The following is a 24,446-nucleotide window of genomic DNA, read 5'->3' on the forward strand; positions in this document are numbered from 1 at the left end:
CTCAGTTGTGGTTGCACCTACGGTACGGCTATCTGTATCGCTGAGGCACGCAAGCCTCCCCACCAACGGCAAGGTCCATGGTTCATGGGGGGGGGGGGGGGGACACTAAAACAGGAGGTAGGAAACTAAGGAACTCGGGCTTGGATAAACCAATAAAACCAGTAATTCTTGGGAGTTTCAGAGGGAGTATCAGGCAACGTTGGACTGAAAGAGGGGAAAGGAACGCAATTGAAAACTAACGGGTAGCTTTGAGAGCTGAAATTGTGAAAACAGCAGAGGATTACATTGGTAAAAAGACAACGCCTGATAGAAACCTTTGGATAACTCGGAAGATACTGAATTTAATTGGCGAAAGGGGAAAGTATAAAAATGCAGCAAATGAAGCAGGTGATAGGTAATACAGTGGTCTAAAAAATGAGATTTACAGGAAGTGTAAAAAGGCTATGAAAGAACGGCTGGAGGACAAATGCAAGACTGCAGATATATCCACAATAAGGGAAAGATAGATACTGCCTTTACGTAGATTAAACAGGCCTTTGGAGAAGAGAGAAGTAACTGTATGAATATCAAGAGCTCAGATGGCAAGCCAGTATAAGCAAAGCAGGGATAGCTGAAAGACGGAGGGGATAATTAGAGTTTTTACACAGGGAGAAGAAACTTGAGAAAAATATTAGGAATACAATATGTCGTAAGTGAGAATGAGATGAGGGATCTAACACTCCAAGAAAATTCTGGCACAGCACTGAAAGACATCAGTGGAAACAAGGTCCCTCGAATAGACGATATTCCAGCATAATAATTGAGATCCTTTGGATTGTCAGCCATGGAAAAACTGTTCCACCTCGTGTGCAAGCCATGTGATACTGGGAACATACCCTCACACCTGAGGAAAATGTAAGTGGCGGTCAAAAAGCTTCCGTCTCAGTGCGTTGCGTGCAGCGTATATGCAGCATAGCGAAACTCCGACGATTGTATATAAGCACCGACATGTGAGCTAGGGATTAGTGTGGTATTCGTGTCATTCCGACGTGCGTGCGCTAAATGCGGAAACGTAAAAATGGCGACATTATTACCAAATGCATTCAAATAGGACCAACGTGCTATTATTGTATTCTTGGCTGGCGAAGAAAAACACCGGTAGAAAATATTGGAGAATGAAGAATGAATATGGGGCAGCATTTCTGTTGAAAACCATCATTGTGGAATGGCACAGCAAGAGCTGCTGATGTTTAATGATGACGGACGTCCCCATATCGCAAATGTCGTCACGCAGATGTTGCGCCAACTCGAGTGGGAAACACTGGAGCACCTACCCCATACCTCTGATCTCTCCCCATGCGGTTACCTCGCCCTCAGTCCCTTAAAAGAGGCAGTGAAGAGTCGATTACTCCCGTCCACGATTTGTAACAGGTGGACTTCTTCACACACTAAACTTGATGCGTCGCTGGGATGATGGCTTCAATGTTCACGGCGATTCTGCCTGATTAGCATACCGATTCCTGACTGTACGGCCTTCAAACAGAAACTTTTTGATCAGTCTTTGTAACTCCAATTCCAAACAAGGCAGGTGCTGACAGGGGTGAGTACTACCGAATCATCAGTTTTATAAGTCATGGCTGAAAAATATTGAATTATTTACATAAAAATGGAAAAACTGGCAGAGGCCGACCTACGGGGAGATAAGTTTGGCATCAGGAGAAATGTGAGATTAAGTGAGGCAATAGTGAGCCTTAGAATGTAGGTCAATGAAGGTAACCCTATGTTTATAGCGTTTGTTGACTTAGAGGAAGCTTTTGGCAATGCGGGCTGTTCTGCACTCTTTGAAATTTTGAACGTAGCAGAGATAAAATATAGAGAACAAAAGGTTATTTACAACTTGTACGGAAACCAGACGTCAGTTATAAGAGTCGGATTGCATGAAAGGGAATGAGGCAAGGCTGAAGTGTATCCCCGATGTTATACAATCTGTACACCGAACCTTGTGTAAAGGAAATCAAGGAAAGTCTGGAAAAGGAATTAAAGTTTGGGGTGAAGAAATAAAAACGTTGCGTTGTTCCGATATTGTAATTACGTTAGAAACCGTAAAGAACCCGGAAGACCAGTTGAACGAATTGAATAGTGTCTTGAAAAGATGTTATAAGGTGAACAACAGCAAGAGTAAATCATGGGTAACTGACAGTAGCCAAAGTAAACAAGGCGATGCTGGGGGAATTGCATTTGAAAATGAGACACCAAAAGTGGTGAATAAGTTTCGTTATTTGCTAAGTAAAATAAGTAATGACGGTGGAAGTGGGGCAAATACAAAATGCAGACTAATAGTAGCAAGAAAGTACATCTGAAGAAGAAGAATTTGTTAATGTGTGGTATAGACTTAGGAGGTCTTCGATGAACGTATTTGTCTGGAGTGTTGCTTTGAGTAGCAGTGAAACTTAGACGATAGACAATGCAGACAAGAAGAAAGTGGAAGCTTTCGAAATTCGGTTCCGCAGAAAAATGCTGGAGATTAGATGGGTGGGTTGAATAATAAATGAGAATGTTGCGAATCGAATTGAGAGAAAAGAAATTTATGGCCAGCTTTACTAAAAAAAAGGGGTAGATTGGTGGGAGACATTCTGAGGCATCAAGGACCTGTCAATTTGGTAATCGAAGGAAGTGGGGGGGGGGGGGGGAGTTAAAATTTGTGGAGGGAGACCAACGCTTCAGTAGAATAAGCACGTACAAATGAATGTAGGTTGCGATAATAATTCGGAGATGAAGCGCCTTACACGTGTTAGACTAGCATGGAGAGCCGCATCAAATCAGTCTTTGGACTGAAGACCACAAGAACAGCACTGTATTATCAAGTCGGCATTCGTCAAGCATGAAGTAAAGTTGTAAGTGCGTTTCTGCCACTTGTGAACTTTGTGAAACCTCTCGTAGCTGGTTCAGCTTGGCAATATGCGTTGCTAAAATGCTATAAATACATATATGTAAGCTGATCATCGAAACCGTCTTTAGTGTTAACAAAAAAGAAGAAACTGAAAACCTAAACTGTAGTGTTGTGTAGATGTATTCAATAATTAGTCAACCCACCAAACAACCACAAGTGTAAGATGCTTTTTCTTTCGCTTGAGCTTTTGTCCCGCATCGGTGGAGGATCAGCATGGTTATTAACGGATTTGATGCACTTAGTTTAATGACTGTCCTTCCTTTCGACACGCTGTTACTCCCCTCCCCCCCCCTCCCCCCCCCCCCCCTCGAGATGGAACATGTGGACGCCAAATGCCAGTGTGCAGTGTTGTTCATGTGGAAATGAGAGAAAGTTTTCTCAGTGCTTGCGAATCGTGTACTGAAGCGGGACTTGGTTACCAGTCCTACTATACCGGAGATCTTCGCAAAAGCGATTGGCAACCCTTCGGGCATTTTAGGCAGGCGTGCAGCCTACACGGCCCCTGCACTGCTCAGCGCCGCGCAGTAACGGACGGACGCCAGGCGGCGGTACGAGCGCTAGCAGAGGCCGCCGCTTCCAAGGGACCTATTCGCGTCCGCCACACACGTTACTAGAAAATGTTGTCGCGAGTATTCCGCCGCCGACCACTACAAAGGTCGGTGCCAGAGTTGCACAATTCAGTTCTTCCGGCTTCGAGAGCTCTCCTAACCTCCGGACGTGTGCTGTTAACCTTATCGTCTTAGGACAATCTCGAAGCCCGTCGTAGGGACCGACGCCACTGTATTTAGCCTTCATCGTTGTTCCCGTGGCACAATCAGCCTTTATCCAGGACTGACTGTCCTGCTCACATGCTGATCTTACAGCTTATTCTGACTTAGAATCTCTTCCACACAAGTGTTTTTGTCTATGGATATCCGAGCTGTGTTACTGAAATCACCTTATTGTCAAGCCTTCATACCTATGAGACATTGTAGTTGTGATTTTATTATTTTCGTCGAAGCAGATGTTTCTTTCTTTGATCAATAAACTTTTATTTGATCACTGTTTTCCCTGTGTTGGTGTGAGCGACACACCAAGTCCGGTATTCGTCCAGTGGGCAGTGAGAAACCGCCTAAAAACCATATCCAGGCTGGCCAGAACACCGACACAGTCGTTACCATACCTGTCAGGTTTCATCCGAGGCAGACACATCTTCCCACCCCGAAAGCGACCCATTAACACGTACGGCTATGCTGGTGGATCAATCACAGACGAAGATTGAAGAAGAAATTCTACGAGGCGTGGCGTTAAAAACATCTTAACGCTTCAAGTTGTCGTTCGGGAGTCAGATGTTCTCTTCATTTACGCGACCTAAGTCCGCAGACTCCGGAAGCCGTTTTGATGCTGTGCTTCTAGCATTAACACTCCGGAAAGTACCTTACGATTTTTGGCGGAGGGTGCTTCTAGGAGCTGTAATTTCTCTGATTTTCTCGTCATGGTCATTTTGTGAGACGTATGTGTTAGACGTTCCTACAATTCCAACAGTAAACGTCTCCATAATGCAAAACGGGTCGCTTGTAGAGTCTGCCACAGAAAAACGTTTAGCATCTCCGTAACGCCGCCATGTTTACTGAATGTTCTTGTGTCGCAGCGTGTTACTCATTGTTGAATTTTCTCTGTTTCCTCTATGAATCAAACATGGTATTTGTGCAAACTGATGAGATACACCCAAAAACTTCCACCTGTTTCGTATATCGTCGAGCAGTAAACAAAGAGACAAAGTACGTTCTTATAGAATGTTCGAAACGATATGAGGTTGAATCACCAGATATTGTTAAAGTCAAAAGTATAGTAGAGCGTCTGTCTGGAGCGACTGAAGATGAAATGGCCATATGCATCTACCAGTGGAAAAGGCAGGTGAAAGACTGTGATCTATTGGAAAAATCCAAAGGGACTATAAAATTCACCAAAGAAAGAAGGTTACTGCTAGTATCTTGTTATTACGCCAGCCTTGGTAACATTAATTACATAATTTTTGTCTTCAAATGTCTTTACGCTCAATTTAATCGACTAACATGTCGACCCCAGTCTCTTATTATTGTACATTTTAATTTAATATCTGCCATTCATTTAGTAGTAATACATACACTCATGCTCATAAATTAAGGATGATAGCAGAATGTGGTACCACAGAACGTGGCACTACACAAAACTGGCGCTAATAGCATAGGCACGTAGGGAACACGCAAGACACAGATCTGTAAGTCCACGGTATCGGTGATAAGTTGAGAAAACCGTTACGAAACACATGTGCTACAAAACGCCACTGTTTCCTGCGCATGTAGCCCGACATCAATATGGGATATGACCACCATGCACACGTACACATGCCACACAACGGTTTGGCATACTCTGGATCAGGTGGTTGAGCAGCTGTTGGGTTATAGCCACCCATTCTTGCACCAGTGCATGTCGGAGCTCCTGAAGTGTCGTAGGGGTTTGAAGACGTGCAGCGATAAGTCGACCGAGAGCATCCCAGACGTGCTCGATGAGGTTTAGGTCTGGAGAACAGGCAGGCCACTCCATTCGCCTGATATCTTCTGTTTCGAGGTACTCCTCCTCGGTGGCAGTTCAGTGAGGCCGTGCATTATCATCAATCAGGAGGAAGGTGGGACCCACTGCACCCCTGTGAAGGCGGACATACTGGTGCAAAATGACGTCCCGATACACCTGACGTGTTACAGTTTCTCTGTCAAAGACATGCAGGGGTGTACGTGCACCAATCACAATCCCATCCCACTCCATCAAACCACGACCTCCATACAGGTCCCTTTCAAGGACATTAAGGGGTCAGTATACAGTTTCTGGTTCACGCCAGATGAAAACCCGGAGAGAATCACTGTTCAGACAATACCTGGACACGTCCGTGGACATAACCTGGGACCACTGTTCCAATGACCACTTACTGTATTCTCGACACCAGCTTTACGGGCTCTGCTGTGACCAGGAGTCAGTGGAATGCACCTTGCAGGTCTCCTGCCGAGAAAACCATGTCTATTCAGTCGTCTGCAGACTGTGTGTCTGGAGAAAACTGTTCCAGTGGATGCAGTAAGGTCCCGAGCAAGGCTACCTTCAGTAATCCGTGGCCGTCTACGGGCACTGATGGTGAGATATCGGTCTTCTTGTGGTGTTGTACACTGTGGACGTCCCGTACTGTAGCGCCTGGACACGTTTCCTGTCTGCTGCAATCGTTGCCATAATCTTGAGATCACACTTTGTGGCACACGGAGGGCCCGTGCTACGACCTGCTGCATTTGACCAGCCTCCAGTCGCCCTAGTATGCTACCCCTCATAACGTCATCAGTATGTGTTCTTTGAGCCATTTTCAACACACAGTCACCATTAGCACGTCTGAAAAATTCTGCACACTTACTCGCTGCACCGTACTCTGACATGCACGAACACACCTCTGCGTATATGGACTGCTGCCACCGTGCGACGACCGCAGGTCAAATGCACCGCATGGTCGTAACCCGAGGTGATTTAAACCCGTAAACTGCCCACCAGAGCGTTGTTTCACCATGTATCAGCATTGTCCTTAATTTAAGAGCATGAGTGTACATTGCCTTATTAGGATTCTGCAATGTTCTCTTTAATTTATTGACTCCAATCACATAGTAGGTACTCTGCACCAATATATTTCTTCCCACACTAGATAGCAGATTTCATTTATTTTCACACACCTGTTCGAGTTTTAATTAAGAGTTTTTACTTATTTTGATACAAAATTTTAAAATATAAACTTTGTTGATACTGGGCGGGTTTCAAAATTGGGGACAAACAGCAGGAAACGATCGCTGAAAGTAACTAATACGAGGTAATTGCGTCCGAAAGTGCATGGTTTCCTTTCCATTCATGCTATATAAGGTACTATTTAAAATATGAAAAACTTCTCATTCCAAACTCGCATTGTTTGCATCAGTAACTCATTCGGTTCTGCTTACTGCTCAATTAAAAGCCACAAGAAACAGAACAACAAGCTCAAATTAGACTGATTATAATTTCCTTGCTTTGGCTTACTTGGCATAGCGAGAGAGGGTGCATTTACTACACGAAGCAAGAGGCCAGTGTCTCCACACCAAGCAGCAACAGGTGTTATGGTGCTGTCCAGTCGGAGCCTCCACATGATTACAAGTGTTGAAAATCTGAAGTGTTTTGTAATATTTCCATGTTTGTTCTCATCTGAAAGGTACTGATCAAATAGTACTGATGACTACATACTTGGTGATGAAATGTCTACCTCCCTTAAGCGTTATAGTCTTTTTCTCCATTCAAGTGTTATCCATTCCATACAGAACGTCGGTTATTAATGAAAGAAATAATGTCCCTTAATGTGTCTTCAAGATCACTTAATATACAGAGTGTTTAAAAATCCCTATTACATGTACTAAGGGATGTAGAGGTCAGTTAGCAACTCATGACCGGAAATATACCGTTTGGATGCAAAATAAGTTAGAAAATCAAGTCACTTTCAAATCTCCCGCTACATGGTACGCTCACACCGGAGACAATGAGCGCTGGCCGGTGTGCCTGTTCCACGCGGTAACCACGCTGTTTGCTGCACAAGCTGCAAGCTGTATCTGCAACGCGTGCCTTCAGACACACGGTCCACAATCACTGGTGTGCGTCCGGGAAGGCCCACAGCCGACCCCACCAGTTGCGAATGTACCAGCTTCTCGCAGCCGTCGTTGTTGTGGGCGGGAGTGATATACAGTATGACGGAATGAGGCGATCCGCAAAACGTCATCGATGCACGCGCTGTGAAGCTCTACTGTTACGTACCGTATCGCAAAGCGGGAGCTTTGAAAGTGATCCTACCTTCAAATTTGTTATGTATCCACAGGGAACATTTGCGGACAGGGATTGCTTATAAAAATTTATCTACTAAGTTCTATCTACAACCTCTTGAAGATGCAATAAGAACTGTCAAACACCATGTATTTGCATTCATTACGACGTTTCGGCTGCTGTCAGCATCAGATCAAAATTTACCACTTTTACAACAAAATTCAGTGTCAGTTGCCACAAAAAGTGCACCAAGGCATGATAAACGCATGACTTGTTCAGACACTGCTTTTGTTTCAGTTGAGACAGAACGTTTTCTCACGAATTGTGAGTTTTGCGCTGATAATGGCAGTAATCGAACGTCATAAGAAAGAAATATATATTAATCGATCTAGATGAGTTTATACGCAAAAGTAACTTAAGCTTTCGGGAATTCCTAATTTTAGAACCTGTACACAAAACCATTTTCAGAAGTTGGTCACACCAATATGTATTTATGTGTAATATATCTATAAACCGTGTTTAACTATTATACGTACGAATGAAAAGAACGAATAGAGGAAAATGAAACAAGCAAGTAATCCTAATAAACATATGTCTGAAAACCTGCGGCTTCCCCGATACGACATATGCAGAACAGCTGTAATACCAATGTTAAAACACCGTTAATGTGTAAGGCTATCTTTATTTCGAAACACTGCAAGCGAGATGTAAATTACAAAGCGACTAACTGCTCTTGTTTCATTTTATCATCATTCTAGACACCGAAGTGTTGGTACATAGCGTTACGACAACAGAGGTTTCGATCATGGCTTCCCAGGTCCCGGAACTTGCACGCGTTGGATTTAATTGTTTGAGGAAATTTAAAAGCTTTTAAAAGCTTTGTCGTATTCAAGGACTGCTGGTAGTGTCAAATAACTCCGGCAACGCATTGTGGACGGTTGTCAGTGCATTCAGAACACGTCTGAAATTTTTGAACGTGTACAAGCATCGATGACGAGACGTTCTGCAGTCTACCTTCGCACGAACGGAACCGTGTGGAACTCTCGTTCTAATGTGCCTGTCCCCAAGTGCTTATCTGCAGTTTTGATTCTCGGGGACTCTTATTACAGGGTGTCGATGTACTCAGTCGTAATACGTCGTATCGGAGAAACCATTCGTTTCCGGACCTTTATTTATTAGGGATAATTCCTTGTTTCATTGTCCTCCACTTTCCCCTTTCGTTTGTACCCATAATAGTCAAACTTCCAAGAAAAATAAGAATGAATTAGTTCTCAATTTGGAAAGAGAAATTTTTTCGGTCTAGAGTAAAATTTAGAAAAAGAACTTACGTCGTTTTTGCAATCGCCTATTCAGTTGTTTTCCACCCTCTCACAAGCGGACCGCGCCCACTCGTCATCACTGATTTCTCCCAAATTTCTGAGTCGTGCGGGACTTGGCCAGAAATGAAAGTGACCGAAGTGGGAGCCCCAGGTGGCGAAACGTTTAGAAGAAATGGCATTTTTGGCGTGGGTTGGGCGATGCATGAGTCATTCATGTTAGCGTGGTTTCCACGCAACGATTGGCGCAGCGGAAAGAGTACGGAACTGTAATCAGACGGTCGTGTCCCTATGTGGAAACTTTTTTTTATTTTCCATTTTTACATTACTTCCACTGCAAATATAACGACACATGAACAGACTAATGGCTTAGTATACAGCGCAGTTATCCATAATCCTTTCTGTAAAATTATTGGCAACATTTTACGTAGGCCTACATGAGAATAGTGGTTCTTTTGGATTGAGAATTCAAAACAAGGTGGATGAGTTTGCGCGACACATATGAATGTCATCGTAACTTCCTCAAAATCTGGTAAAGTTGAAACAGCGTTATTCAAACATTCTTTGGCTGATGTGATGAAGATCTACGTGCAGGAAAACTAATTATTTCCGTTAATCGACTCGTGGGGAAGGCAAACAAACCCACAACTCTACGATGAGATATTTTCAAGACGAAGAAGGACTGCTATCGTGCAGTATTAAAGTGATTTCCGGTAAATGCACTCTGCTAGTGTAACAGTTCGATGTCCGTTTTTATCGTCAGGTAAAGAATTTGAACAAAAAGTTTGAAAAGTGATCTTATGTCATCGAGAAAGAAGAGGAAATCACATTCCGAGAAGACTGCATCAAATTACAGTGGATCACCAGTTATCCTCGCCAGTGCTTCGCGGAATGATTCGTTATGCATGTTTTGCTGCCAGACTTTTAGACGAGACTGAACCTTTCTTGAATGTAAACTAAGTTTGTTTTGCTATAGAAACTTTAAGCAACCATGTAATTGTAAGAATGCAGCCTTTACAACGCGTGCAAGATGCCTAGAAAATTTTATGATGGTACGAAGTTCTCGCGAACATCTTGTAATGCCTTCCTGGATATTTATCTCCAATCCCAAATTTTCCTTGGCCTCTTCTTTTCATACGTTTTACACAAATGTTAGTAAATACCATATAATGAACATTATTTGGGTTTATTTGTATTTTAAGCAAGTAAAAATTGAAAATAAAAAAGAAACGACGCTCGTGGACGACCTCTCTTTTAAAAAATATGTAACAGTGTCGTGGGACAAAATTTATGTCTATCTTAAAACTCCATTGGAATATGGGCTATTTCATAATGATTTTCTCTAATGTAAGCCACATAAAGATTTCCAGTTGTTACTGCATTGTGTAGGCCCTAAAATTTCCAAAGACAGGATCTCTTTTAGGAGAACTGTACCTGCACTAGAAAGTTAGTGGTGACTCCAAGTTTTGTTTGTTTTTGTCTGTCGTTCACGGTGAAAAGATGTCAATAAAAACACCATTTTCTTTTTCACATTTTGCATATCCCTTCCTAATAAGTGAGTTATCTCCTTCCAAGTGTCTAATACTTTCAGTCTGATTTTATAGTAGCAGTTCGTATGGGCCCCTAAACATTGGCGTTCACCATAAAACTCTACTAGCTTTAATGTTCTCTCCATATTCGATTCTATAGTCCAATAGTTTTAAACACGATAAATACACACTCTTAGCGATAGCAGGTATCGCCTGCAGGGAAAAAAGCGACTGTCGAAATTAAGTTTTTGAGGACAGCCACATGTTGCAATCAGCATGTTTTATTGACCGTTGTCGCTCTTTAATTTAACAGCTAGCAGCTGCACTTTAAACAGTAAATTCCAGAGCTTCTGATGATTGTCTTGTTAAAATAAAGAGTGAAAATTGTCAATAAAACATACTAAGTGCGACTTGTGGCTGTCCTGAAATACGAGGGTTGGAACTTAAATAGTGGCAACTATTCATTCACAACCGATACAAAAGAGTGACATGTTTGCACGTGTTACCGTCCTTCAAAGTAGTCACCAGCGTTGTGTAGAATCCGTTGCCAACGATGTGGAAGGTGTAGTATACCATTAGCAAGCTTGCTCTGTTGATGGTGCGAATGGAGCGGTCTACTGCTTGTCGAATCTGTAGAACAGTTCTGAAGCGAATGCCACGAAGTGGTTCCTTCATCTTCGGAATCAAATCAAAGTCACAAGGCCTTGAGTCCGGGGAGTAGGGTGGATGGTAGAGTACTTTCCAGTCCCATCGACCGAACAGAGCAGCCACAGCTAGCGCTGTATGTACCTGCGCATTGTCGTGCAAAATGATGGGTGGGTTGCGCAGAAAGTGTCACCACTTCTTTCGCAAAGCTAGTCGCAGGTGATGCTCCAAAAACCGACAGTAATGCTGTGTACTTACGGTCTGCCGTGGAGGAACGTAATGGGTTAGGATAACACCATCACAGTCGTACACGAGAATCACTATAACTTTCACCATATTGGGGCTCTGACGTACTTTCGACTTTCGCTGCGACCCACAATGACGCCATTCGTTGGATTGGCGTTTCATTATTGGCAGTAGACCGCTCCATTCGCACCAACAACAGAACAGGCTCTGCTCTCTGCTAACGGTATACTACACCTTCTACATTGCTGGCAACGGGTTCTACACAACGCTGGTGACTACTGTGAAGGACAGTAACAGGTGAAAACATGTAGCTCGTATGTATCGGTTGTGAAAAAATAGTTGCCACTATTTAAGTTCCAACGCTAGTACTTAAATACATACTCGTTTTCGAGACGTAACGAATCGGTACTAAACCAACGAACTTTCGACCCGGCGTCTACAGTGTGAGAGGGGTCTCAACGCCAACCAGCCACCTCACTTTGATATTACTCGCAGCAGAGCAATAGCAACTAAGGCTAGCCGCTGCGTTGGCTCCGATTTGCTGTCCGTACATACTATCCAAATCTCGACCGAAGAACCAGTTGGTTGAGGTTCGTTGGCCTCGGTTGCGTACGCGCCTCAACACAAAGGGCTCATGCCTCGAATGACCCGCGTCAAAAGTTTTGTTTTCTCTAAACGCCTCGCTATCTGGAGTTTACACTTCCGTCACTGTCATTTTCGGCCAAGCCGCGTATCTACAGAACAAAGAGATTGTACGAATTCGGCAATGACGAGTAGGCACTGTTACCCTTGTCAGAGATGGGCCGCCGCAGCCCGCCGCGTGGCTCTCAACCTCACTGTTGTGCAGCTGGAACGCCGCGACGCAGCTGAAGGTGAGTGTGTGTGTGTGTGTCCTGCCGGCAGACGCACGCGGAGCGGGCGGCCGAGGAGTCGTGGCTGGAGGTGCAGCCGCACCCCGTCTTCTCGCCGGACGGCGGCAGCTTCCTGCTGCTGGCGCCCGTCAAGGAGACCAGCACGCACTCGTACACGCACATCAAGCACATCACCATCACGGAGCAGCGCATCGCCGTGCTCAGCCACGGCAACTACGAGGTGATGCGCATCCTCGCCTGGGACAACGACAACCACCTCGTGTAAGCACCAACTCACGGTCTCTACCTGCAACACTCTGGCTGTACATAGCAAGAGTCTCTACCGTGCGGTAAAACCTTTGCACGTTCATTGCAGTAGTTCGTCGTTGTTTCTGATCAATCCCCAGCGACAAAGTAAAAGTTCAGAATCACTACATTTACATGGGCTCCCGAACCCCAAATCTGCAAACAGGCTTCCCAGTTCCACTTTTTGTTGCATGTGTAAAACACAGGGCCGTGCCGAGGTAACCCTGCACCCCTGACACAACTGCGAAAGCTTACTCCCTCCCTCTCCCCTCTATAAAATTTTGTGGACGTTTTTCTAGTCTCAAATGAACACGTCTGCCATTGCTAGCCCATCAATTCAATATAAATTTGGTTACTGAATTTAAAGTGGTTGTATCTTAAAACTATACTTAACAAAAATTCTGCATGTGGAAACACACTGCCGTGCGGGATTAGCTGAGCGGCCTAAGGCACTGCAGTCATGGACTGTGCGGCTGGTCCCGGCGGAGGTTGGAGTCCTCCCTCGGGCATAGGTGTGTGTGTTTGTCCTTAGGATAATTTAGGTTAAGTAGTGTGTAAGATTAGGGACTGATGACCTTAGCAGTTAAGTCTCACAAGATTTCACACACATTTCAACATTTGCCAAGGACTGCGAAAATGGCTACGTAATGAGACATGACAGAAGAATTAGCGCAATGCTGAACAAAGAAATTGAAGGCTTTTTTTAGCGTGTGTCAGTTCAATTCGCACTAGAACAACACAGAAATAAGTAATACATTAGCAACGCCAACTTCCAGTGTTCTTAAGATACAGACGCTTGAGGCCGGCTGAAGTGGCCGTGCGGTTCTAGGCGCTACAGTCTGGAACCGAGCGACCACTACGGTCGCAGGTTCGAATCCTGCCTCGGGCATGGATGTGTGTGATGTCCTTAGGTTAGTTAGGTTTCATTAGTTCTAAGTTCTAGGCGACTGATGACCTCAGATGTTAGGTCGCATAGTGCTCAGAGCCATTTGAACATTTTTGAACAGACGCTTGAGTAAAGGAGCCAATGAATCATAGCAAAGCATACTTTTTAAGGCCCCATACGCAAGCCAATCAGTCGGGCGACTCGTTCATTTAGCGGGACTGTCCCTATCCGTTCGCCTATGTGTGGGCGATAGGTTTGCAGTCGGGTGTGTGGTCCAGGTGCGTCGGTATCACTAGCGAACTTCTACCTGCTAGCCCCGACCGCTACCTTCCATACCACAATCTGTCAGTGCAGGCTTGTAGGGTCCGCCAAGCAGTCGCCATTCTCCACACACAATCGGACGGGTCAGCGAGTGCGTCGGTACAGTGGTCGGGCTGTGAACAGGCAACTTCACACGAAGGCTCAACTTATTGAATAAGCAAAGTACAGGGTGATCAAAAAGTCAGAATAAATTTGAAAACTTAATAAACCACGGAATAATGTAGATAGAGAGGTAAAAATTGACACACATGCTTGGAATGACATGGGGTTTTATTACAACAACAACAAAAATTCACAAAATGTCCGACAGATGGCGCTGGAGAGCAAAACTGCTACCGTGACGGGAGAGAGGTACGCCAATACGTTACAGAATCGCATCATCCCCAGCCTGGCTGATAAACACCTGCTGGAACGTACGATGTTTATGCAGGATGGCGCTCCACCGCATATTGCTAGACGCGTGAAAGATCTCTTGCGTGCGTAGTTTGGTGATGATCGTGTGCTTAGCCGCCACTTTCGGCATGCTTGGCCTCCCAGGTCCCGAGACCTCAGTCCGTGCGATTATTGGCTTTGGGGTTACCTGAAGTCGCAAGTGTATCGTGATCGACCGACATCTCCAGGGATGCTGAAAGACAACATCCGACACCGATGCCTCACCATAACTCCGGACATGCTTTACAGTGCTGTTCACAACATTATTCCTCGACTACATCTATTGTTGACGAATGATGGTGGACATTTTGAGCATTTCCTGTAAAGAACATAATCTTTGCTTTGTTTTACTTTGTCATGCTAATTATTGCTATTGTGATCAGATGAAGCACCATCTGTCGGACATTGTTTGAACGTTTGTATTTTTTTGGTTCTAATAAAACCCCATGTCATTCCAAGCATGTGTGTCAATTTGTAGCTCTCTATCTCCGTTATTGCGTGATTTATTCAGTTTTCAAATTTATACTGACTTTTTGATCACCCGGTATATATGTCTACCGATACGAAGACTAACAATTTTCCGAAATATTGCTAACCAGCCACGAAGCGTTTAGTACTGATTTATTTTTATTTACACAGCAGATCGTATCAGCCAAAACCTACTGCATATCCCCTCCAAATCCTCTTTTGCTTGTTTCCTCCACTGTCACGTCTCTTTGCAATCGGCAGTCGGCAAAAATCGGCAAAAAATGGAAGTCTTCGGTCAAACATCATATTTACTTCAGCACTCGCTCGCTGACCTTTGAGATTCTACGATACAGTAGCAAAGTAGCACCAAGATCTCCCGTGTTGAACATGAGCAAGCTGTGTAGATGGTAGCTGCACTTCGACATGTCAACCATGTTAGGGACAGACGTCTGTTTGGCAGTAGGAATTTATTAATGAAGTTACTTGGACGAAATGACACTGCAGAAACGAGGCAGTGCCTACATGGCGTGTACAACTGTAGACTAAGGGAAAACGTCTTCTCGTAAGTAGAAGATACGAACACAAGGGTAACTGAACTCACGTACCTCTTACACTTACTACTAAAAATCTTTTTCTCCATCAGTTTTTGCTCGCCTTCGCTGCCTGCGCCCTTGCCGGCGGTTCATCTCGTCACGTCCTTGGTACGACCCTGGTAACACCCTAATATCGAAATTTAAAAATTCTGTTCTGGTTGCAAGAGATCCGACTCCACAATCAGTTCTCGGCTCCATATAAACTCTCTGTCATATTTCAGTCGGCTGGTTGCTTTTTAAATTGTTGGTTAATAAGAAGGAAGTAATTTACTTTAGAGTGAAGAAGAAGAAGAAAGTCGTATATTTAATTGATGAAAGGCGCAGTTTTTAATTTCTGAAATGGAAAGAGATAACTGAATGCTGATGTACGCTGATGAGCCAAAACAATACGATGACCTGCTTATGAGTGTGTGGCATGGATATGGCAGGTCGGTGGCAGGTTTGCGGGGGTACGTGGCACCTGGCGTCTACACACCAATTCCCGTAAAACAATGGCCAGTGATTTGTGGGCGATCGGGCTCAGATCAGGAGAATTCGGAGTCCAAGACAACATGAGTTCAATATCATGTTCCTCAAGCCACTGTAGGACGATTCTGCCCCTATGAAATGAATAGTTATTAGGTGGAAGATATCCTCGTCGTCGGGAAAGACATCAAATGTGAAAGGTTGCAGGCTCACATCTGTCAGGGTGCTTTCTGTTACTACCACAGGTCCCATCGAAGCCCAGGTGAATAGCTTAATACTGCCTCCATGGGTCTGCGTCCGTGCAGCAGTGCAAGTTTCCCCTGGATGGCGGCGTATCCGGACACAAATTGATGTAAAAAAAGAAACGTGATTCGTCCAATTAGATGAGACGTTTGCACTGATACACGCTCCTATATCGACGACCCCGTGTTCACTGCACTTGTAACTGACGATGTCTTTTAGTCAACATTCGAACACACAGGGATCGTCTACTGCAGAGACCCATCATCAAAAATGTGCACTGAACTGCGTGTTCAGAAACACTTGTGCCTGCACCAGCACCTTACTCGGTTACCATATGTGCTTCCCTATCGCGATGGCAATTACAACTTCACCATGCAGCCTCTCGCTTTTAGTGGCAAAAGATCGCGTAAAAAATCAGTGATTGGTGACAAAACTTCACTAAGTCTGTGCTCAAGATGAAGCACATGTCTTTGCTCATCAGGAAGTTTTATAGCTAGTCTCGAAAACGGTGTAATGTGAAAAGCAGTTATGGCTCCGTATTTTAGCACTACCCTTCGGTGTCCAGTGGGTGTAATACAACAGTTTTGCACACATTAGTTGGAGTGCATGAGACTTTTAAACATCAGTTCTTCAGTATTTTGAAACATCTCTTTCTGAATAATCTCTCCCACCTTCACCTCAAGATTTCACTGACATCCATAAGGTAAAATACTAGCTGAGTACCCAGTGTTCCCCAGGAATGTACTTATTCTACTCTATTCGTTCATCTCCTCCTTCCCCCTCCTTCTGTCCGTCTCCTCCTCCACCCTCTGACTATCTCTTCACTCCCCTCTCTCTGTCCATCTGCTCGCTCCCCCTCTCCCCAGCCGGCCGGAGTGGCCGAGCGGTTAAAGGCGCTACAGTCTGGAACCGCACGACCGCTACGGTCGCAGGTTCGAATCCTGCCTAGGGCATGGATGTGTGTGATGTCCTTAGGTTAGTTCGGTTTAAGTAGTTCTAAGTTCTAGGGGACTTATGACCACAGCAGTTGAGTCCCATAGTGCTCAGAGCCAGAGCCCCTCTCCCCATCCATCTCCTTCAACCCCTCTCCCTGGCCATAAGCTCCTCCCCATCTCTGTCCATGTGTTTCTTTCCCTCTGTCCATCTCCTCCTCCCTACTCCCCCTCTCTTTATCCATATCCTTCTGCCCCCTCTCTGTGTCCATCCCCTCCTCTTCCATTTCCCTGCCCATCTCCTTCTGTCCCCCTCTCTGTCTGCACGTTATCACCCCCACCCCAATAGGACGTTGCTAGTTCAACAGTATTTCTTTCGAGATAGTGAGTAATATGAGAACCAAGTTTTGTTGAAATCGATGCAGGTGTTTAGGAAGAGTTTTTTTCCCCATGAGTTTGGCAACGTATGCACATGGCACACATACACTGATCAGCCAAAACATTATGACAACTGCGCACCGCGACGTTGGATACCGCCTGGTGCCGTCGCGGGCATGTGACACGGTAACAAATGTAGGTAAGGGGAGCAGACACCGACGCAGGATCACCCTGGCGAAGATATGGTCTGCAAATAGGGGAATCCATTGAAATTAGCGACTTTGACAAAGGGCAGATTATTACTATGCAGAGCCTCCAAAAAGGCGAATCTGGTCGAATTATCACGAGCTACTGTCGTCACCGCCTAAGGAAAGGAGTAGAAGGACGAGGAACCTGCCGCTAGGAGCTAAATGTTTGGACGTCCACGACCCTTCACAGAACGCGGGGTTCGGAGGCTTATCTGCTCTGTAAAGTAGGATAGATGGTAATCTGTGGCATCTCTACAGAAAGAGCACAATGTTGGTGCACGCACAAGTGTTTCGAAGCACACCGCCCATCGCACATTGTTGTACATGGAGCTCCGCAGCAGACTACCCCTACGTGTTCACATGTTAATCCAACGACATCGTCAATTACGATTGAAGTTGGCACGGGGACCGTCGATGGATGGGAACGTGTCGCCTCTTATGGCGCTACACTAAGTCGCTGGTCGTCGCCACAAATGCCGTCATCGAAGTGAACGGAGGCTCGAAACGTGCAGCTTGCCGCTTACTCAGACTCGCGGGAGTAATATTATGCCATGGGAGACATTCTCCCGCACTTGTATTGGACCTGTGGAAGTAGTTGAAGACACGCAGACAGCTGCGAACCACCAGAATCCCTTCATGCTTAAAATCTTTCCCGAAGGCGATGTCATCTTTCGGCTGTATACTTGTCCGCGGCTCGGAGCCAGAACCGTGCTACAGTGGTCTGAGGAGCATTGTAGGGAACTCACGTTGATGTCTCGAAGACCAGATTCGCCTGATGTAAATACCATGGAATCCATCTGGGTCGCCACTCGCCCACACCATCGTATACGCAAATCAGCGGCCCGTTATTTTCGCGAATTACCTGTCCTGTGCATAGGCATGTAATGCCGCATATATCCACAAACCTACCAACAAACTGTCGGATCCCTGATATGCAAAATCAGCGATGTATTTCATTCCAAAGACAGACAAACAAGCTATGAGGCAGGTGGTCATAATGTTGTGGCTAATCAGTGTATTTAACACATCTTATACATATTTATACACATATTTCACCTGCATCTCTGGCGAATTGTGCCTTGCAGTTTAATTTCCAAGCAGCCCAATGTTTATGACGTCATATCTCCTAAACTATGCGTCATACATTCATATACTCCTTTCAGAAACAGCCAGTGGCATACGTATATACTGTCTGAGAAATGTTTTGCGAATAGAGTGAGCAGTAGTGAAATAATAAATTGAAACGTCATGATTGATGTGGCAGTTTTGCTGCATGAACAGCGAAAATGTTGTAAACGATACACTTTTTTTCGTTTCAACATTTTGTGGCGGTTATCAGTTAGCCTTGTTAAGCTCTAGAATTATGTGTAAATTACTAACAAGGGGTGTCTCTAGTTTGGTACAGGAATTCGGTGTTGCAGTTGTATTTAGAAGCTTTATTTACCACTGTGATTAGGATGGTGAAAGCTTACGATTGCGTTACTCTTAGTTAGACCACTATCGGACTTTAAAAATATACTTGAGGTTTCCCAACAAAATGCATGAAATAATATCCAGGGTCACAGTAGGCACATCTGGCGGAAGCAGTATCTGGCCAGTCACCAGAATCACTTCTTGAGCTGCAAAATCAAACGTCACATGAATCACATTTTTTAATTCAGCGACACGACCGGGAAAATTGTACGCTGCCACTTGCCAGGAATATTGAAGCATAGGCTGATACACTGAAGTAGACAGCAGGTTGTGTACAATAGAATGCATTTTAATTATGAAAATACTATTTCCAAATTTAGTGTCGGTGTCATTGGAGAGAGTCCTTATAGACTCTGCTATCTTTCAAGCACATATGTCATATTGTCGGAGGAAATATATACCTCCAAAGGCTGACGTATTTTGTTGTTTTTGGCACAATGATCATGCATCCCATTCACGAAAAGTGATTTTAAATGGTGTTTTGACAAAATTCTTTAGATTTCGGGCCGATAGCATTTTCTTGAAAACAAGTATAAAGTTTTATTTTTACATATCCACTCATTAAAAGCGCAACAACTACTGCGTAATGATGAGTTGTGTTGTGTGCAGACGGGACCAATGAAATGGTTTATTTTTCGACCTTTTTAGGTAGTGTCGTACCGGGAGTTAGCTCATGTTCAAATCCACTATGATCAGTGTTCGAAATGCAGTGTGGCTGTATCTGGAAATCCGCTGTTTTCTAATTTACTTCTACGACAAAACGGGCACCACACTGGCGAATATCTTCGTCTGTACATCGTTGGCAGTCATGATAGCAGTATTGTGTCTACGGCACATTCTGCGTTTTTCTTGAGACGTGCTATGAAAACTGCAGGTTATTTAATCTTTGTGAGTCCAGTTTCTCTTCCTTTTTGCATTGCCCAAAAGTTCGGGCTCCAGTAATGACACATTTTCCTTCATTCAGTGCTGTGTTAAATTGTGGTAGAATGTGTTGTTTTATTTCGAGTTCTTCGATTGCCATTTTTCCCCGAAATGAATGTTCATTATGTCTTCTTTTCTCCAGATAGTGAAATATTACTTTGATGTTCGATGTGCTTTTTATAGGTGGATGTCTCTTCAGTTATGAGCTACAGGTCATAGCTTACGTGGAGGTGCACGATAATCATCATAAATATGTTCAAGAAGTTCTTCAGAAAATGTTATAAAAATACTAACAGTATGGTATTTCTTTTCCGGTGGAGGTTCATAGTCACCAGGACTGTCAACTTTTCTTTGGGGAGTACTGTTTCCGCCACTGGCATTAGCACTACAATCTTGACACTAATAATCGCGTTATCGCCTATAAAGTCGTTTTCTTCATCCACTATCCTATCCAGCGCAACTTTAGTTGAGCAGTCATACGAATATTCATCTTTTGAACAACCAGATTCACCAAAAAAATGGCGAGAGTGTCATCATCAAGTACTACACCGTATTCCGTTGGAAGACGCCTTGCCGGCCGGAGTGGCCGTGCGGTTCTAGGCGCTGCAGTCTGGAACCGAGCGACCGCTACGGTCGCAGGTTCGAATCCTGCCTCGGGCATGGATGTGTGTGATGTCCTTAGGTTAGTTAGGTTTAATTAGTTCTAAATTCTAGGCGACTGATGACCTCAGAAGTTAAGTCGCATAGTGCTCAGAGCCATTTGAACCATTTTTGAAGACGCCTTCTTAACATGGATGCTTCAATATTTAAGACATTCCGAACATTAATGGTTTCGTTCATTTTCGCTGTTATGTATGACAATCCTGACACACGTATACTAAACATGTCAATTATGTGCTGAGTTAACTGACAGGCGTGTTAAGCCCCCTCCTCCAAGACTGCAAGCGCTGTTGTGTACAAACCAAGAGCAACTCAATCACAGGCCATTGCAAACGTGGTTAAATATGTGAGACTTGACGGACCCAGAGGACCGCACGCAGCTACGAGGCTCCTCCTTCAATGGGCTCTGTTTCCTTCTTCCTAATGCCAGTCACTCTGTGCCAATCTGCAGCAAGTCTTCATGGGTTCCATATCACCACCTTTTCTTTTGTCCTCTTTGGTATTCATCTACAGGAAGTAAAATCCATGGATTTCAAACGCCCTCTGTGTTTATCCATCCGAACGACGTATCCAGCCCTTACAAGTAGCTTAACTTCTCATCAGGCCTACAACGTTTGGTCTATTGTAGATTTCATCCAGCTCATGTTATGATGGATCCTCCATTCACTAGTTATATCGTACCGGATCTTAGATCTTTCTTAATGCTTTTCGCTGGAAGAGGAGAAGATTATTTCAGTCTTTTTTCCAGACGTTCAGAATTTCGAAAGGTTACAGCCCTACTGGTTGAATCAATGTTTTGTACAGCTGGAATTTGAAATTCCTTGGCAGACTGCGCGATTTCAACAGCTGATTCGGACTGGAGTACGATCGTTTTGCGGTTTGGTCTTCGCTTTGATTTCTGCCTGATACGATACGTCCCCTGAGAAGATCACCCACAGATATTTAAAATTATGAACCCTTTTATATGTTCCGGATCCGACTACCGAGGCTGGAGTGGGTCTCTTGAATAGTCATGAGTCCTTCTCATCACCAGATATTCGGTCTTCGATTCATTCACAAGACCATCGCCGCTCACTGCGCCTCCATGCTGTCGCTCATCTGCATCAGTTCTTCTTTAGATCTGGACAACAGGGCAAATGCAAAATGTGTGATTTTTTTCTTCCTTTGCCTTGATTCCCTCGAAGCTCTTATGGAAAGTTTTCCTCATTATCTTATCGATCGCCAGGTTGAACAATATTGGTGACACATTATCTCCTTTTCTCAACCCTGTTTTATGTAAAAGTCTGTGTGACTAGTTACCTGAGCGCCATTTTGCCTTTGAAATCTGTGAGGCAAACTCGAACTAGGCTGACGAATTCCTTGGGTATTCCAAACCCGGTTAGGCAATTCACCAGGCTCTCCCAGTGGATTCTGTCATGCCCTCTCAAAATCTATTAAGAGGATGTCTAGGTTTTCGCCGTATTCCGCATCTTGTCGATCAGCTGTTGCAGCACGTAATGTTGTCGACTGTCGAGTGGCCCTTTCTGAACTCACCTAATATCACTACCACTTCCTCTGCAAGTGGCAGTATATTAGGAATGGACATACGAGGCAAGACGGTAGTATTATTGGGGTCGACTTTGTGCGTTGTGCAGGCCTTCAGTTTTAGTCAGGAGGGGTGGGAATTTAATGAGATGGTAAAGAATCCCTGTGGGGGAAAGGATATGGGGCAGAAAACGATATGGTGAGTTATACTTCCAAGAATCTAGACTGGGTATGTTACACTTCCACGGGATAGAATGGGTCAGATCTATATTTTGTAGCTGTAGAGGCCAGCTACTAGATTCAGTCCATTGTGAGCTTTTTGTTGGTTGGTTACTAGGTGAGTTTTCCATGTTGTTTGCCACTCAAAAATTAGTCTAAGATATTTTAGTGTATCAGTTAATCTGATGTGACTGTGGTGGTCTAGCAGGTAGTGGACTACAATTGGAAGTCCCAGAACCAATTCTGGAAGAGGTGGGTATCTTTCCTCATCGCAGCTCTTTCAGGACAGCTGCAGCTCCGAGTCCAGTCAGCCTGCTATCATATAAGTACTGCAAATCTTTCCTGTGGCCAGAAGGAGGTAGGGGCAATGGGCACACCATCCTGCCCCTCCTAGCGGTGCGACAACGAACGGCTGTATTCTAGCTACAATCAGGCCAATGGCCCTTTCACGGGCTCTTGCCACGGATTTTACATTTACGGTATTTTTACTGGATAGGACAGTTGTAAATAATGAGATAGAAGTCACTGAGGCGGAAGCTGCCGGTGGTTCTTCCTATAATTGGTGCTGGGGTTTTAGAGGGGTTTGTCTTGAGGAGCATATTTTGCAGGTACTATTTTCTTCCCTTTATTGTTCTTTCATACTCCTGCCCCGTGTGAGCATGGGTGGTCTGTCAGCGGCACAATTCTTCAACCAAGATACTATAAAAAATATCACAGGAGACCGCTACAAGCATAAAATACGGGGATAAAATATGAAGGTTACACATAAGAAGGGGAAAACAATTGGAGTTAAAATATATAAAAAAGGGGGGGGGGGGAATTTGATGAGGCACGTTTACATAAAATCCAGATAATGATTAAAATGACACTCGATGATGACATAGCACATAAACAGTGGTGGCACGAATAACACAATTAAAAACGGCGTTCACAGTATGGGATGGCGACACTGAACGCACACAGCACTTATGTAACATACACAGAGAGCACCAAATGGTTCAAATGGCTCTGAGCACTATGAGACTTAACATCTTAGGTCATCAGTCCCCTAGAACTTAGAACTAATTAAACCTAACTAACCTAAGGACATCACACACATCCATGCCCGAGGCAGGATTCGAACCTGTGACCGTAGCAGTCCCGCGGTTCCGGACTGCAGCGCCTAGAACCGCACGGCCACTGCAGCCGGCTGGCGAGCACCAAAACACGATACAGAGTAACTGCATTAAAATTGGAAAGACCTACCAAGTGAGGGAAGGTCGGAGAGGAGGGAGACAGAAAAGCGAGAAGGGAGAAAGGTGTGGAGGGTGGAGAAGGAGCAAGCCAGGAAGGAGCGCAAGGACAGGGAAAGGAGGAATGAGAGGGGGAGGGAGTAGGATGGAGGAACTATAAGAGGGGAGGGAAGGAGAGGGAATCCTAGGGAGGAACTGAAAGGGAGGGCCAGAGTTGGGAGGATAAATATTGGGGGGAAGCACATCATCCAGGGTGGGGAGACGCTGGAAGTTTCTTTGGGAGGGGAGGTGGAGGGCGTGAAGGGGATGGAGAGAGGTTGGGAGACAACGGTAGGGGCAGGGTGTGAAGAGGAAAGGAGACAGCAGGGGGTTAGGGGGATCAAGACGGCGGTTAGTGTAGACGATATGGATGTGTTCGAGGAAAAGGAGGAGATGTAGGAAAAGGATGAGGTCATAGAGAATCATCATGGGAGTTGCAGGTACTATTTTTTTTCTTTATTGTGATTTCATTCCCCTGCTACATATGGGCAGGGGAGGATTGTCAGCGCCACAATCCGCCGCTCTTCAGCCGAGTTACATGACAACTAATACAAGAATAAAATGTTGTATATAAGGCGATAAAAAAGGGGGACATAAAGCAGAGTAAGGGGAGATAATGGAGGTAAAAATACACTGACATAGAGACGTTCATGGGGGGACAATTAAAAAAGTCGACATAAAGTTAAAAAAGTTGGCGATTCTTAAAACACAAAGAAGAAACTGAAGGCACACACACAGGATAAAAGTCGGCCACAGTATAAAA

General features: G+C 44.6%; 1 protein-coding gene across 1 annotated transcript in view; it reads left to right on the forward strand.

Annotated features, from left to right (window-relative positions):
• LOC124798538 (inactive dipeptidyl peptidase 10) overlaps window positions 1-24,446 on the forward strand; it is a 1,422,769-nt gene that overhangs the window by 1,273,806 nt on the left and 124,517 nt on the right. The window contains exon 12 of the mRNA XM_047261988.1: window positions 12,396-12,625. Coding sequence (XP_047117944.1) covers window positions 12,396-12,625 — 230 coding nt within the window. The remainder of the gene's footprint in view (window positions 1-12,395; window positions 12,626-24,446) is intronic.

The sequence above is a fragment of the Schistocerca piceifrons genome, chromosome 5 (assembly GCF_021461385.2).
Source record: "Schistocerca piceifrons isolate TAMUIC-IGC-003096 chromosome 5, iqSchPice1.1, whole genome shotgun sequence".
Classification (NCBI taxonomy): Eukaryota; Metazoa; Arthropoda; class Insecta; order Orthoptera; family Acrididae; genus Schistocerca; species Schistocerca piceifrons.